At 46.2% G+C, this 17,478-nt stretch overlaps 1 protein-coding gene across 1 annotated transcript in view; it reads left to right on the forward strand.

Moving 5' to 3' along the window:
* Positions 1–17,478, forward strand: part of LOC141096088 (cadherin-like protein 26) — a 162,892-nt gene that overhangs the window by 37,844 nt on the left and 107,570 nt on the right. The window contains exon 2 of the mRNA XM_073582494.1: positions 16,573–16,647. Coding sequence (XP_073438595.1) covers positions 16,573–16,647 — 75 coding nt within the window. The remainder of the gene's footprint in view (positions 1–16,572; positions 16,648–17,478) is intronic.

Raw genomic sequence — 17,478 nt, forward strand, 5'->3', positions numbered from 1 at the left:
TCCCCTTTCCATCTTTAGGCTAATTTAGTTCTCCGGCTGTGATCAAGGGGTCTAGGGCACCGTAGGAACCCCCCACGGCTACTGCTAGTTGTTGTGGATAGGTTCAGGGGTCTGCAATCCGATAGCTTCCAACTTCTCTGGTTTTCTGAACTTAGCTATTATTTTTGTTTTTTCCTCCTTTGGTGACTCATCCATAACAGATTGGGTTACTTACTTATCTCTAGCTGAATTTGCGATGAACAACCATTGTCATGAGTCTACTGGTAAGTCCCTGTTCTTCAGGGCCTACAGGTTCAGTTCTTTTAATAGGAATCACTCCTTGGTAATTCTTAAAGAGGAAAGGTTTTCATGATATATTAAGTCGGTGTGATAAGGCATTCTTAATAGTATGCAGAAGATGGGGTGCAACTTCTCTGGTTTTCTGGACTTAGCTATTATTTTTGTTTTTTCCTCCTTCGGTGACTCATCCATAACAATCACCGGCCATACCGCAGATCCTAGGGTACTCAATAGCAGGAAAGAATTGTAAGAAAAAAAAAAAAGGTGTCAGAATTTCTGTGTGTATATTTTTTCCTCTATATCTCTGAGGACGTAGGGGGAATTTTTTTTTCTCTCAATGAAGATGAAGCAATTGTCTGATCGTGTGGAGCAGCTTGCTGCGGAAGTGTGGGGAATTTCCGCCTATCTTACTCATTCACATGCTGCTGAACCAAAGATCCCCACTCCTGATGTGTTTTTTGGGGATTGGATAGGAAAGGTCTAAATTTTTGAATTTCAAGAATAATTGCAAATTATTTTTTGCCTTGAAGCCTAACTTGTCGGGGAGCTCCGCGCAGCGGGTTAAAATTGTCATCTCTTTGCTGCGCGGCGATCCTCAGGATTGGGCGTTTTCTTTGAAACCTGATGATCCTATTCTAAATAATGTGGATGCATTTTTTCAAACCTTGGGGTTGTTGTATGATGAACCTAATGCTATTGATCAGGCTGAAAAGGCCCTGTTGGCATTGAGCCAGGGTCAGGATTCTGCAGAGTTGTACTGTCAAAAATTCCGAAAGTGGGCGGTCCTTACTACCTGGAATGATGATGCCTTGGCAGCTCTCTTTCGGAAAGGTTTGTCAGAAACCGTAAAGGATACTATGGTGGGATTTCTTGTTCCCTCTGGTCTTGACGATTCTATGTCATTAGCCATTCAGGTTGATCGGCGTTTGCGTGTACGCAAGACCGCACGAGAGGTGTTGCCACCTGTTGAACAAATGTCTGAACCTATGCAATGTGATAGAGTTTTGTCCAGGGCGCAACGTCAGGAGTTCAGAAGGCATAATAAGCTGTGTTTATTTTGTGGAGATGCCTTGCATATTATTTCTGTTTGCCCTAAACGAGAGAAACGTTGTGCTCACACGTTTTCTGTGGGTGGTGTTCAACATAAGTTTCTTCTGGCAATTACTCTGATCTGCTCCCTGTCCACATTTTCCGCCAAGGCTTTTGTGGATTCGGGAGCAGCTCTGAACCTGATGGACTTGGATTTTGCTAAACGTTGTGGATTTCCTATGACTCCTTTGCGGACGCCTATCCCTTTGAGGGGTATTGATGCGACTCCTTTGGCAAAAAATAAACCTCAGTTTTGGACCCAAGTGGTAATGCGGGTCGGGGCGACCCGCATTACCACCTGGGTCCAAAAAGAAAATCAAGAAAATTGCAGATTTTTGGTGTTGCATAATTTGCATGATACCATTGTTCTGGGGTTTCCCTGGTTGCAAATCCATAATCCAGTTTTGGATTGGAAATCTGTGTCTGTGGTGAGTTGGGGTTGTCGGTGTGCCCTTAGTGATGCTCCTGTTTTCTCCACCTCTCCCCAGTCGCATGATGTTCCTGACTATTTGGCTGACTTTTATGATGTATTTAGTGAGAATGAGTCTGCGTCTTTTCCTCATAGGAGTTATGACTGTGCAATTGAGCTGAGCCCAGGGTGTAAATTTCCCAAGGGTCGGCTCTTCAGTTTATCTGTACCCGAGCATGAGGCTATGCGATCCTATATTAAGGAGTCGTTGGAGAAGGGTCATATTAGACCATCCTCTTCACCCTTAGGTGCTGGTTTTTTTTTCGTGGCTAAAAAAGATGGTTCATTAAGGCCTTGTATTGACTATCGTGCCCTCAACAAAATTACTGTTAAATATCAGTATCCGTTACCCTTGATTTCTGATCTATTCTCCAGAGTTAAAGGTGCTTGCTGGTTTACCAAGCTTGACCTCAGGGGTGCGTATAATCTTATTCGCATTAAGCATGGGGATGAATGGAAGACGGCGTTTAATACTCCGGAGGGACATTTTGAGTACCTGGTGATGCCTTTTGGGCTCACTAATGCCCCTTCTGTCTTCCAATCCTTCATGAACGATATTTTCCGAGACTTTGTGGATACATTTATGATTATCTATCTGGATGATATTTTGATCTTTTCCAAGGATTGGGACTCTCATGTGGACCATGTTCTGACTGTGTTCCGGATTTTGAGGGAGAATTCCCTGTATGTCAAGGGATCGAAATGCCTTTTTGGGGTACAGAAGATTTCATTTTTGGGATTCATTTTGTCTCCGTCAACTATTGAAATGGACCCGGCCAAGGTACAGGCCATTTATGATTGGGTTCAGCCCACTTCTTTGAAGGCCCTCCAGAAGTTTTTGGGTTTTGCTAATTTTTATCAGAAATTTATAGCTAATATTTCTAGTATTGCCAAGCCATTGACTGATTTGACTAAGAAGGGTGCTGATGTGGTAAATTGGTCTCCGGAGGCTGTTTCTTCCTTTCAGGAGCTGAAGCAAAGATTCACTTCTGCTCCGGTTCTGCGGCAACCTGATGTCTCACTCCCATTTCAGGTAGAGGTGGACGCCTCTGAGATTGGTGCAGGAGCTGTTTTGTCCCAAAAAGATCCTGTGACATCTAAAATGAATCCCTGTGCTTTCTTTTCCCGAAAGTTCTCCCCATCCGAATGTAACTATGATGTGGGGAATCGGGAACTGTTGCCCATGAAATGGGCATTTGAGGAGTGGAGACATTGGTTGGAGGGAGCTAAATACCAGGTCGTGGTCCTTACTGACCACAAGAATTTGATTTACCTGGAGTCGGCCAAATGCTTGAATCCTAGACAGGCTAGGTGGGCCTTGTTTTTCACACGTTTTGATTTTGTGGTCTCTTTTCTTCCTGACACTAAGAATGTCAAGGCAGACGCCCTCTCTAGGAGTTTCTTTGCTGATTCTCCTGTTGTGGCCAAGCCTGCTACCATCTTAGGCGAGGGGGTAGTTCTTTCTGCCATCTCGCCCGATTTGAGACGTGCTCTGGAAGAGTTTCAGGCGGACAAACCTGAGCGTTGTCCCAGTGGAAAGTTGTATGTTCCTGACCAGTGGAGGAAGAGAGTGATGTCTGAAGTTCATTGCTCTGCATTGGCTGGTCATCCAGGTATTTTTGGTACTAGAGATCTGGTGAGTCGGTCTTTTTGGTGGCCCGCCTTGTCTCGTGATGTCAGGAATTTTGTGCAGTCCTGTGGGACTTGCTCCCGGTCTAAACCTTGTTCTCGCTCTAGTGGGTTGTTGATGCCTTTGCCGGTGCCCAAGAGGCCATGGACCCATATTTCAATGGATTTTATCTCTGATATGCCTGTCTCTCAGAGAATGACCGTTATTTGGGTGATTTGTGATAGATTCTCTAAGATGGTCCATCTTGTACCACTCCCGTTGCCATCTTCCTCTGAGTTGGTGCCCTTGTTTTTGCAATAGGTAGTTCGCTTGCACGGGATTCCTGAGAACATTGGGTCTGACAGAGGAGTTCAGTTTGTGTCTAGATTGTGGAGGACTTTCTGTTCCAAGCTGGGAATTCAGTTGTCCTTCTCCTCTGCATTTCACCCTCAGACCAACGGGCAGACGGAGAGAACAAACCAGACTTTGGAGTCGTATTTGAGATGTTTTATTTCGGCTGATCAGGATGATTGGGTTTCATTTTTGCCCTTGGCCGAATTTGCTTTAAATAATAGAGCTAGTTCTGCCACTTTGATGCCACCTTTTTTTTGTAACTTTGGTTTTCATCCTCGATTTTCTTCAGGGCAGGTGGAGCCTTCTGCCTGCCCAGGTGTTGACACTGTGGTGGAGAGAATGCACCAGATCTGGGACCAAGTGGTGGATAAGTTGTCTCTCTCCCAGGAAAAGGCCCAGCAGTTTTCCAACCGACATAGGACCATTGATCCCCAGTTTATGGTGGGTGATATGGTTTGGTTGTCATCAAAAAATATCGCTATGAAGGTGGCTTCTCCTAAGTTTAAGCCTAGATTTATTGGACCTTACAAGATTTTGGAGATTATTAATCCGGTCTCTTTTCAGTTGGCTCTTCCTGTCACGTTTAAGATTCATAATGTGTTCCATAAGTCCTTGTTGAAGAGGTTTGTTGAACCAGTAGTTCCTGGGGTGGCACCTCCTGACCCTGTATTGGTTGAAGGTAACATGGAGTATGAGGTAGAGAAGATACTGGATTCCCGTCTGGCTAGACGGAGACTCCATTATTTGGTTAAGTGGAAGGGTTATGGTCAGGAGGATAATTCCTGGGTCTCTGCCTCTGATATTCATGCCGAAAGATTGGTGTGTGCCTTTCATCGGGCTCACCCTGATCGCTCTGGTGGCATGGATGAGGGTTCGGTGACCTCTCCTCAAGGGGGAGGTACTGTTGTGAGTTCATTTTTCCCTTCACCAGTGAGGTCTGATGAACTCCCTCTTCTGGTGAAGGAAGGTAGTGAGGCTGATTACCAAACAGCTGAGCAGGTAGATGATGACTGGGTCACCGGAACTGATGACTGGATATAAGGCAGCCGACGCACTGCTGCCTTGCCGGTGATTTTCCTGCTGGATTCTTGGAGACCAGTCTGATTTCTGCTTCTCAAAGCTAAGTTTTGCTCTGCCTTTTGTGCACTTTAGTTCTGGTTTTGTTTGCCTTGTTTTTTGGAGTTCAGCCATCCCCGGCCAGGGGTGAGCTGAATTCCATTTTTGTCTCTGATCTGTTGATCTCTGGCTCTGTCTTCAGATTATACCTGAGTGCTGATATTGTCACGGGGGCTTAGTTCAACTAAGGCTGAAATACCCGGGGCCCCTGTGGTGTCCCTTTACTAGGGGAAACCCTGTCTGACCCTCAACCCAGGGTTTTTGCTGAAGGTGCAAATGCCTGAGCCTCCGACCTTTCCTTATCTCCTGCTCAGCCCTGCACTTAACCCTCCACCCTCCACCCAGTGAGAAGTCACCACCAAAGCTCCCACACAAATAATGACAGACAGGGAGAACTTAAACTGCACTGCGCCGCACACACACAGGAATAAACAGTAATGTGAACAGGGCACAACTAAACACAAATATGGGAAGGAGAAAGGATAACGACGGATCATACGACACCAGATATGAATCTCTCTCTCTTGAACACCTCCACTCCAGACCGGAACCACTTGGTATGAAACACAAGCTATAATCGGCGACGCCCATAGGCCAGCATGACTATTTAAAGACCGTGGGCGTGACTAACCATCCAACCTGGTCTCCAGCAGGATTAACCCCCGAGAGCCTGAAGATCAGGCCGGCGCCACTGAGGCTATAGTGGCTGGAGGTGGAACTACCTCTGCCTGCCGGATGCTGTGGTGTGAACAGCGTCCGACATGACAGTACCCCGTCTTCTACGAGGGACCCCAGGGCCCTCAAGACTCATAGGACCCGGCTTGTCCGGATGACGACGGTGAAAAGAACTGACCAGCCGATCCGCATGTATGTCTGAGGCTGGAACCCAAGACCTCTCCTCTGGACCATACCCCCGCCAGTGCACCAAATACTGAAGAGTACGGCGTACTACTCGAGAGTCCACTACCTTGGCGACCTCGAACTCTAACTCGCCATCCACCATGACTGGAGGTGGCATCGGCGTCGTGTCCACCAAGCCTACCACCTTTTTCAATAAAGCCCTGTGAAACACGTTGTGTATCTTGTACACCGCGGGAAGTTCCAAGCGATAAGCTACTGGGTTAATGATGGCAGAAATCCTAAAAGGCCCAATAAACCTTGGACCCAGTTTTAAAGAAGGGATTTTGAGTTTTATGTTCTTCGTAGCTAACCACACCCATTCACCCACACACAGGTCCGGACCTGGCACGCGTCTACTGTCAGCCACCCGTTTGTACCTGGCACTCATGCTCAACAAACGCTGTTTCACCCGCCTCCAGACTGATGACAATTGGGCTCCTAGCTGATCCTCCTCCGGGACACCCCCGGAGTCACCCTGACGTAAGGTACAAAACTGAGGATGTTGACCGTACACACAAAAGAATGGAGACTCTCCTGATGACTCTTGGCGGTGATTATTTAATGCGAATTCGGCCAGAGGAAGGAAAGTAGACCACTCCTCCTGGTTGTCGGACACAAAGCATCGTAAATACTGTTCTAGATTTTGGTTCATGCGCTCAGTTTGTCCATTAGACTGTGGATGAAACGCCGATGAATGTGACAACTTGATCCCCAACCTTGAGCAAAAAGCTTTCCAAAACCTCGCCACAAATTGCGTACCCCTATCAGATACTATGTCAGACGGTACTCCGTGGAGTCTGACCACCTCCTTCACAAATACCTGAGCCAACGTCTTAGCATTGGGCAAAGAGGACAACGCCACAAAATGCGCCATCTTTGAAAAACGGTCAACCACCACCAGGATGACCGTGTTCCCTGCTGAGGCTGGCAAGTCAGTGATAAAATCCATGGAGATTTCTGTCCATGGCCTATTGGGTACCCCCAGAGGCTGTAGCGTGCCAGCAGGACGGGTTCGGGGTGACTTAGCCCTAGCGCACGTGATGCAAGCTGCCACGTACGAGACCACGTCCTGCCGGATTTTGGGCCACCAGAAACGACGCGATACCAGCTCTAAGGTGCCCTTCACCCCTGGGTGACCAGCCAGTACCGAATCGTGGTGTTCCTTCAACACCTTAGGCCGAAGATGCAGGGGTACAAATGATTTGTTGGCGGGAAGTCCTGGTGGTACCTCCTCTTGGGCCTCGGCAATCTCCGCCTCTACCTCAGTCGTGAGAGCCGAGACCACTACCCCTTTCTGGAGGATGGGTACCGGCTCTTCCCGAGGTTCTCCCCCCGGAAAACACCTAGACAAAGCATCCGCCTTGGTGTTTTTAGCCCCGGGACGGTACGTCACAAGAAAATTGAAACGAGTAAAAAACAATGCCCAGCGAGCCTGCCTAGGAGACAGACGCTTGGCCGACTCCAGGTAGAGCAGATTCTTATGGTCGGTGATAACTGTGACCTGGTGAGCCGCCCCCTCCAAGAAGTGTCGCCATTCCTCAAAAGCCAGCTTGATGGCCAACAACTCCCTGTTGCCGATATCATAATTCCGTTCGGCCGGCGACAACTTCTTGGAGAAGTAGGCGCAAGGATGCATCTCGCTCAAGGACGAGCCTTGAGACAGTACTGCCCCCACTCCCACCTCCGACGCATCAACCTCTACCACAAAAGGTTTAGACACGTCTGGTTGCACCAGAATGGGGGCTGAAGCAAAACTATTCTTCAGACGCTCAAATGCACGTATAGCCACCTCAGGCCAGTTCGCCAGATCGGCACCCTTTTTTGTCATGTCCGTGAGCGGTTTGGCGACAGTCGAAAAGTGTTTTATAAATTTCCTATAATAATTCGCAAACCCAAGGAACCGCTGGAGTGCTTTCAGACTCTCCGGCCTCTCCCATTGCAACACCGCTTGCACCTTAGCGGTGTCCATTTTAAAACCAGCTGCGGACACAATATATCCCAAAAAGGGCAACTCCTGGACAAAAAATAAACATTTTTCCAGCTTAGCATAGAGCTGGTTCTCCCGGAGCAACTGTAACACCTGCCTAACATGCTGCAAATGAGTGTCCCGATCGCTAGAATAAATGAGGATATCATCCAGGTATACAATCACAAATCTCCCCAGGACATGAGCAAAGACATCATTAATAAAATGTTGGAAAACGGCAGGCGCGGTGGTCAACCCAAACGGCATAACCAGACTCTCAAAATGACCCTCAGGAGTGTTAAACGCCGTCTTCCACTCATCCCCCTGACGGACCCTTATGAGGTTATACGCCCCCCTGAGGTCCAGCTTGGAAAACCATTTTGCCCCCGCTACCTGGTTGAACAAATCCGGGATCAACGGCATTGGGTAGGGATCACGGATAGTAATCTGGTTTAACTCTCGGAAATCCAGACACGGGCGTAACCCCCCATCTTTCTTCTTAATGAAGAAAAACCCCGCGGCTACAGGCGAGGACGAAGGCCGGATGTGACCTTTGCTCAGACTCTCCGCGATGTAGTCTTTCAGAGCTTGTCTCTCAGGACCAGAAATATTAAACATCCTGGCCTTAGGTAATTTGGCCCCGGGTTTTAACCTAATAGCACAGTCATAGGCTCTATGTGGAGGCAGTTCTGAGCAACCCTTCTCAGAGAAAACATCCGCGAAATCCTGCAAAGCCTCCGGCAGGCTGGGCGTCACGGCGGACACACATGTGGCCAAGCAATTGTCTTGGCAGAAACCACTCCATTGTACTATGTCCTGAGTTTTCCAATCAATTACCGGGTTGTGCCTGGACAGCCATGGAAAACCCAGGACCATTTGAGCTGGGAGATTACGGAGGACCCTACATGTAACCGACTCAGAATGTAGGACCCCAATGTGGAGTTTCACCTCTGCCACAAACTCAGTAATCTCCCCTTGAGGGAGGGGAACAGCATTAATGGTCACCACCTGTATGGGGTGAGGAAGTTTTTCAATCTTAAACCCGGCGGTGTGTGCAAACTCCTCGTCTATGAGATTAGTGGCGGAACCGCTATCCACAAACACTGATATAGGTAGCTCTCTGCCGGCGACAATAACCTTGGCAGGGAGCATACATTGAGATACCATCATGGAGGATATGCATACGCTCAGTTGGGTCTCCTCCATACCCTCTGAGCTTAACAGTTTTCCGCCGGTTTGACCCTCTTAGGTAGTACCGGGCAAACGTTAACATAATGACCTCCTTTACCACAGTAGAAACATGCTCCGGACTTCCGGACTCCCGGAGCGCGAGGCTGAACCTGTGCCACGCCAGCAATCTGCATAGGTTCAGGGGACTCATCTACTTCAACCACACCTGCACCTCTGTTTTCCCCCAGAGGTAGCGTCTCCTGTGCCCCCTGACGAAAACGGCGATCAATACGTATCACCAAACTCATGGCAGACTCCAATGATGCCGGAGTCTCATACATCAGGAGGGCTTGTTTCACCCTCCCTGATACCCCATGAATAAACTGGCTCCTCAGTGCTGGGTCATTCCACTGTGTGTCTACAGCCCAGCGGCGAAATTCCGAACAATAGTCTTCTGCCAAGCGCTCCCCCTGGCGGAGGGCGCGGATTTTAGATTCCGCTAGAGCCAGTCGGTCAGGGTCATCGTAAATGAGCCCGAGGGCAGAAAAAACATTATCGACCGAATGAAATGTAGCAGAGTCAGGTGGTAAGGAAAAAGCCCATGCTTGGGGGTCACCACTCAGTAATGACAACACCAGCCCTACTCGCTGGGCCTCATTACCTGAGGATATTGGCCGCATGCGGAAGTATAATTTGCAGGCCTCCCGAAATACGACAAATTTGCTGCGATCGCCTGAAAATCGTTCTGGCAGCGGAAACTTCGGCTCTGCACCGATACCTGCAGATGCCGTTTGCACCTTTGCTACTACCAGGCCCTGCTGCTGAACTGCCCCATTCAACTCGGAGACCTGTATGGACAGCGCCGCCAACTGGCGGGTTATGGAATCTAATGGATCCATGGACTCCTGAAAAAATGTGGGCCGATTATAATGTCACGGGGGCTTAGTTCAACTAAGGCTGAAATACCCGGGGCCCCTGTGGTGTCCCTTTACTAGGGGAAACCCTGTCTGACCCTCAACCCAGGGTTTTTGCTGAAGGTGCAAATGCCTGAGCCTCCGACCTTTCCTTATCTCCTGCTCAGCCCTGCACTTAACCCTCCACCCTCCACCCAGTGAGAAGTCACCACCAAAGCTCCCACACAAATAATGACAGACAGGGAGAACTTAAACTGCACTGCGCCGCACACACACAGGAATAAACAGTAATGTGAACAGGGCACAACTAAACACAAATATGGGAAGGAGAAAGGATAACGACGGATCATACGACACCAGATATGAATCTCTCTCTCTTGAACACCTCCACTCCAGACCGGAACCACTTGGTATGAAACACAAGCTATAATCGGCGACGCCCATAGGCCAGCATGACTATTTAAAGACCGTGGGCGTGACTAACCATCCAACCTGGTCTCCAGCAGGATTAACCCCCGAGAGCCTGAAGATCAGGCCGGCGCCACTGAGGCTATAGTGGCTGGAGGTGGAACTACCTCTGCCTGCCGGATGCTGTGGTGTGAACAGCGTCCGACATGACAGATATAGTCTTTTTGAAGCCTCGCGACTTCAGGGCCTGTTTTTCCTATCAGTCTGTTGGTTCATTTTTGTATAGGGTTTTTGCAGATTGCAGACAGCAGCTTTTCTATCCTGTCCTATTTAGTTAGCTTGGGCCCCATCATTTGCTCAACCTATCTTTCTATCTGTGTTAGTGTTTTTTCATCTTGCTTCACAGTCATTATATGTTGGGGGCTGCCTATTGCTTTGGGGTCTGCTCTGGGGCAGTTTAGATTTCCCCTTTCCATCTTTAGGCTAATTTAGTTCTCCGGCTGTGATCAAGGGGTCTAGGGCACCGTAGGAACCCCCCACGGCTACTGCTAGTTGTTGTGGATAGGTTCAGGGGTCTGCAATCCGATAGCTTCCAACTTCTCTGGTTTTCTGGACTTAGCTATTATTTTTGTTTTTTCCTCCTTCGGTGACTCATCCATAACAGATTGGGTTACTTACTTATCTCTAGCTGAATTTGCGATGAACAACCGTTGTCATGAGTCTACTGGTAAGTCCCCGTTCTTCAGGGCCTACAGGTTCAGTTCTTTTAATAGGAATCATTCCTTGGGAATTCTTAAAGAGGAAAGGTTTTCATGATATATTAAGTCGGTGTGATAAGGCATTCTTAATAGTATGCAGAAGATGGGGTGCAAGAATAAGATTATGGCTGATCAGAGACGTTTGATGGATCCAGACCTGTGTGCCTGCATGTGTGTTGTTGATTTTGCATGATTCTCCTCAAGGAGCATTAAGTTAAAAGTCCCCTCATGGAAACTGGGTCCCAGGGTCATCGGTCATTATAGGATTGTGGCTGTTGTCAATGCGATATCATTCTGTCTTGCTTTGCCACCTAATTATAGTTTTTATAATGTGTTTCACCGGTCCCTGCTCAAAAAATAAGTGTCATCCTCTGAACCATCAATACCACGTCCAATCCTGGTCATTGTTAATGGGAATTTGGATTTTCAGTTAGCCAAGATCATGGATTACCGCTTGGTTTGTTGGTCTCATCAGTATCTGGTACAATGGAAGGACTACAGTCCTGAATTGAGAATGTGGGTTCCAGCATCTGATGTCCATGTTGTCAGATTGATCTAGTCCTTTCACATGGAACACCCTGATAGACCTGGCCCTGAGGTTCCGAAGGTCCCCTTATAAGGCGGGTGGAGGTACTGTTACGGGTTTACGTGACAGAGAGGGGCAAGAGGACTGCAGTGTCTGATTTCACATACTCGTGCACTGATTAGAAGCATGCCTCCTTCATTTAAATGGTGTAGACTGGGGTTAAACTGTTCAGCTTAGAGTCTCTGAATGTTTCCTTCTTAGATGATCTCAGCTGTTCAGTACTGACCACTCCCATTTCCTATATACTGTATACTCGTGTTAGTCTTGCACTGCCTGACATGGAGTGGAGGTGTCGGTAGTTGTTAGAGGTGATTGGAGTGTTGATTTGTGATTTTTGCTTATGTCTCTTCTGTGTATGATTCCTCATCCTCTCCTACTATGTTTACCTTCATTTTCTCCCTGGTATTCCCTTCTGTTGTCAGTGTAAGTTTGGTATTTTCATTTAACACTGTATGTCCTCTCTTGTTAGTCTGGTTTGTGTATGTACACACTTCCCTGGGTGGGGGAGGGGGACAGATATAGGGCTGATTCAGGAGGTTAGCAAGGTACATAGCCCCGGTGTCTTCACCATCAGAGGTAATCCGGAAATCAGGGATAGCTAGGGCATCCCTAGCATTAGGCATAGGGAAGGAGCCCCTGTCTCCGGTTATTCAGACCTAAGACTTGTGACAATATCTCGATAACAATTGCAAATTTTAATAAGCAGGAAATATTTTTACAAACCCTATCCGACCATATCCATTTATGAAGTGTTTAACCCTTTAAAGTGAACCTGTCACCAGTTTTGTGATATTTCATCTAAAACTGTCACCTTATTCATTGCCTTTGCTGCATTCCATAAATGCTTATATAAGCCCTTGACTACTCCTCTATACACCCCAAAAATGTTTTTAAGTTCTTCCTCACTGTATGTTAATCCGGCCGGTCTGGTTCGATGGATGTGGTTTCGGGCTTCTGTATCCCTCCCCCTGAAATTTTGCGCCTCGCATAGAAATTGCACCTTGTGCCTGCACACTATGATTTGCCCTACTGGGGGCAGAGCCAAAAATATAAGTGCCCATGCGCCCGCAGTAAGTCAAAGCATAGTGCGCAGGAGCGAGCCACGATTTCTATGAGCAGGCGCTATATTTTGCCCGGCAATGTGGATGATATGAGGCATTATCCATGTCAATTAAAGAAGGAGGATGGCAACCAGCAGCAGGAGGAGGGATGGAGATGCCCGAAACCATGCCCATTGGACCAGACTGACTGGATTACCTTACAGCGCTGGAAAGCTTAAAAAGGTTTTTGGATGGTATACAGGGAGACTCATGGGGTTATATAAGCATTTGTATAATGCAGCACAGGTGCTGAATAAGGTGATAGTTTTAGTTGAAATATGACAAAACTGGAGACGGGTTCCCTTTAAAGACAATTAAATACCTGTACAGACCTAATGTATTATAGCTTAGGGTTTATTACAATTTATTTCAGTATAGACAAATCCTTTGTGAACTTCCTAGTCTAAAATCCAGGTTGATATGCTTTTATCTGTACTGTACTACTGATACATTGTAGCAAATGATCAGAATACAAGAGAAATACTGCTGATTTGTAAGGCTCACAGAGGACTGGATGGATAGAATGGATACATTTGTAACAACAGGGGTAAATTTTCTCTTTAAAAGATTGCTAGGCTGGCAAACAGCCAGTCTTATAGGCCATGCAAGGCTTCCTGGGAAATGACATATGCAAATTACCTATTCATAAACATTCACATGGTTAGGGTCTCTGGTGCCACCTTTTGGAAGTAGCAATCCTTGCCACATGACTTGGTACACAAATCAAAATCCACACAAAAAATAATAACTTACACTTGCAGACAGATGTTATGGATCGTGCCCCTCGTCAGGCCCAAGAAGCATTAAATGGCTTATGAGTCTCCCTATGCCAATTGTCGGTTTGCTTAAAAACTTTACCCCTTAAAATCCATCGAAGACTACCCACCTGGTCAACCAGTCTTCTATTTTATACTGATGACCGGCAGGAATTCCTGATAAAGCTGCTTGTAAATGGAGGTCTTTTTATTTTGAGGTAAGATATTGGTTTGGTTTTAGATTTAGTTTAATGTCAAGGTCTTTTAAGGGTCAATATTGATTTTCAGTGGGTATGGAAAGTATTCAGACCCCTTTAAATGTTTCACTCTTTGTTTCATTGCAGCCATTTGGTAAATTCAAAAAAACTCATTTTTTTCTCATTAATGTACACTCTGCACCCCATCTTCACTGAAAAAAACAGAAATGTAGAATTTTTGCAAATTTATTAAAGAAGGAAAACTGAAATATCACATGGTCATAAGTATTCAGACCTTTTGCTCAGACATACATATTTAAGTCACATGCTGTCCATTTCTTGTGATCCACCCTGAGATGTTTCTACTCCTTCATTGGAGTCTAGCTGCATTTAATTAAACTGATAGAACTTGATTTGGAAAGGCAATGAAACAAAGAGTGAAAAATTTAAAGGGGTCTGAATACTTTCCGCACCCACTGTACAGGACTTTCACTAGGTGGCACTTGGAGTCCCTGTTCTCTTTCTCCGTGAAGAGAATATTTACATTATTGATTGGGGTAACGTTAAAAGGACCTTTTACTTTCTAAAAAAAAAAAAAATGATTTTAATACCTTCTGTGATGAATAAAGCAGGTGTTGAATAGCAAGGCCTTTTAGTATGATAATGAGATAAGGCCCAAAACAGAACTTCAAAGTTTGAATAGGAGCCACATCAGCATGGGGCAGGGAGGCACCTGGGGGCTTCAATTAGAATATACCTGTCAGCTAGACACAGAAATACACATCCATTGTCTCTCCCAGCCGCCCCGACTCCATCCTAGGATCATGGATTATGAGCACAACTTTCGAGTTATGGACTTATGGAAAATATCCGAGTGACCCTGAGGAAATCGCGCATCTAGCAGTGCGACTCCTGAGACGATGAAGGTTCTGGGACCTGAGATACATAGATTGGCCCTCCACAGCGACCCAATGGGGCCATTTTTGCTCTCCACATGACAGGCAAAACAAACCGCATTCACTGGTATCTCACATGTCCTGGTCCGATCATACTGTTGAAAGTTACCGCCTTTCTTAGATATTGGGAATAAGTTCTGCAGGGAGCTAAAGGGTGGAGATTATTAGCCCACCCTCTGACACAGGGGGAGGAACCCAGCGTGCTTAACTAGCAGCACATGGCACAGAGTCTGACTTACTCACAGAGGAACCAGACGATGATGATCTAAGAAGGAACTGGGGACAGATCTGCCAAGGGGAGCAGCGCCCGTGCTTTGGGGTCTGTCCGGCAACTAAGATTCTTGTACCGTGGGCTGCAGCGCTCCCGGCACCCACATGCAACCTACAATCTGGTAAATTGACCTCCAGCTTAATATCTCTAATTTTTGTACCCTTATTGTTATATTTTACTCTGACTGTAAATCCACTGTAATTCCATTGTATAGCTTACTGTATATTTCTGTAATTATCTAGTGCGCCCTTAAGGCAATTAAACCATAAAATTAATCTTGGGCTGATGCTTTTACTCTGATTACGAATCTTAGAATACCCAGCGGGTAACAGGACATCCTCCCCGGCGGCCATTTGCTCTAGGTGCAGTTACATTACTGACCTGAGAGACAAAGGGGGCGCTGGAGAGCTGTGCCTGTGTAGTTACGTCACATTGGTGACGTGGGAGGAACGGGTCCTGTTTCCTCCACACCTTCTAAAAATCCCTGAGCTCCCCTGACTCTTTTCCCTTTTGCTCTGCATTGATCCATTGCAGAGATATTAAAAATGCTTCTTCTGTAGCTCAGAATGTGAAATTTCTGCTCTGCAGTCCAACTAGGTATTCTTTCAGAGTCTTCTCTGGGGCATGTGCTTTCATCCCTCTCACAGATGCTGCCAATGACTGCTCAGCAGGTGATCCAGCAGTCTAGCTGTCTCAGACACCACTGAACTTTGACTGGCATCATCATGCATTACTGTATTGTCTCTGAAAAGACCCCTGTACATAGAAGAGAACCCCCCGGAGTGGTTGGGGGAAGCCTTCACAATTTGCTACAAACATTACAAGGGCTGTCAAATTTTGCCTCTTTAGCTACCCCCAGTCTTTTACTCCAAGCATACAGAACCCAAGATAAAAGCATAATAAGCCAAAACCCTGTAGTACATAAACAAACAACAATAGTGCATGAAAATATAGGGTGCTTAATTAGCATAATTTTTATTAAAAAAATGGAAAATCCGTCCCTCCATGTCGTGGTGACCCTATTCGAGATGGTCCTAACTAGCGATGAGCGAGTATACTCGTTGCTCTGATTTTTCAGAGCATGCTCGGGTGTCCTTCGAGTATTTTGGCGTGCTCAGAGATGAAGTTTGTGTTACCGCAGCTGATGATTTGTGGCTGTTGGACAGACTGAATACATGTGTGGGTTGCCTGTTTGTTAGGAAATCCCCACATGTATTCAGGCTGGCTAGCTGCCGCAAATCATGCAGCTAAGGGTGACACAAACTAAATCTCTGAGTATGCCAAAATACTCAGAGGACACCCGAGCTACGAGTATACTCGCTCATCACTAGTCCTAAGCTCTAGTATTAATACCTTACCATTTTTTCCCATTTGTCAAGTGACATGCATATAGATAAGGGCCGAAAATGACTGAACCCAGCTAGTAGACATGCAGTCAAGGGGAACCAAATGAATATAATGTCCAGCTCAAGGAAAAGGCAGGCCACACCTTTATATCCACAGAGTAGAAAATACTAAAACAAAAACTTTAAGAAATGTAGTGAGTCGTAGTATTGCAATAGTTCGAAACTCATGGGCTGTAGACCAGAGCAGTTATAATGATTATTCAGCTCTAACTTTACCCAGTAAAATATGCTTTATGTAGGGCTCATTGTAACATATTTTTTCATTTTAGATTCTTCTGGTGGTGCTGTCAAGTGTTTGCCAATGTGAATCTTCTTCAAGGACTATAAGGAATATCATCAATAAGGTACAGAAATATTTCAGTGGAGACACATTTTACAATTTATACAGTGGGGAAAAAAAGTATTTAGTCAGTCAGCAAGAGTGCAAGTTCCACCACTTAAAAAGATGAGAGGCATCTGTAATTTACATCATAGGTAGACCTCAACTATGGGAGACAAACTGAGAAAAAAAAATCCAGAAAATCACATTGTCTGGTTTTTTTTCATTTTATTTGCATATTATGGTGGAAAATAAGTATTTGGTCAGAAACAAGCAATCAAGATTTCTGGCTCTCACAGACCTGTAACTTCTTCTTTAAGAGTCTCCTCTTTCCTCCACTCATTACCTGTAGTAATGGCACCTGTTTAAACTTGTTATCAGTATAAAAAGACACCTGTGCACACCCTCAAACAGTCTGACTCCAAACTCCACAATGGTGAAGACCAAAGAGCTGTCAAAGGACACCAGAAACAAAATTGTAGCCCTGCACCAGGCTGGGAAGACTGAATCTGCAATAGCCAACCAGCTTGGAGTGAAGAAATCAACTGTGGGAGCAATAATTAGAAAATGGAAGACATACAAGACCACTGATAATCTCCCTCGATCTGGTGCTCCACGCAAAATCCCACCCCGTGGGGTCAGAATGATCACAAGAACGGTGAGCAAAAATCCCAGAACCACGCGGGGGGACCTAGTGAATGAACTGCAGAGAGCTGGGACCAATGTAACAAGGCCTACCATAAGTAACACACTACACCACCATGGACTCAGATCCTGCAGTGCCAGACGTCTCCCACTGCTTAAGCCTGTACATGTATGATCCAGAGGAGTTTTGGGAGAATGTCCTATGGTCTGA

The sequence above is a fragment of the Dendrobates tinctorius genome, unplaced genomic scaffold (genome assembly GCF_039654945.1).
Source record: "Dendrobates tinctorius isolate UK_male_01 unplaced genomic scaffold, ASM3965494v1 ptg000071l, whole genome shotgun sequence".
Taxonomy (NCBI): Eukaryota; Metazoa; Chordata; class Amphibia; order Anura; family Dendrobatidae; genus Dendrobates; species Dendrobates tinctorius.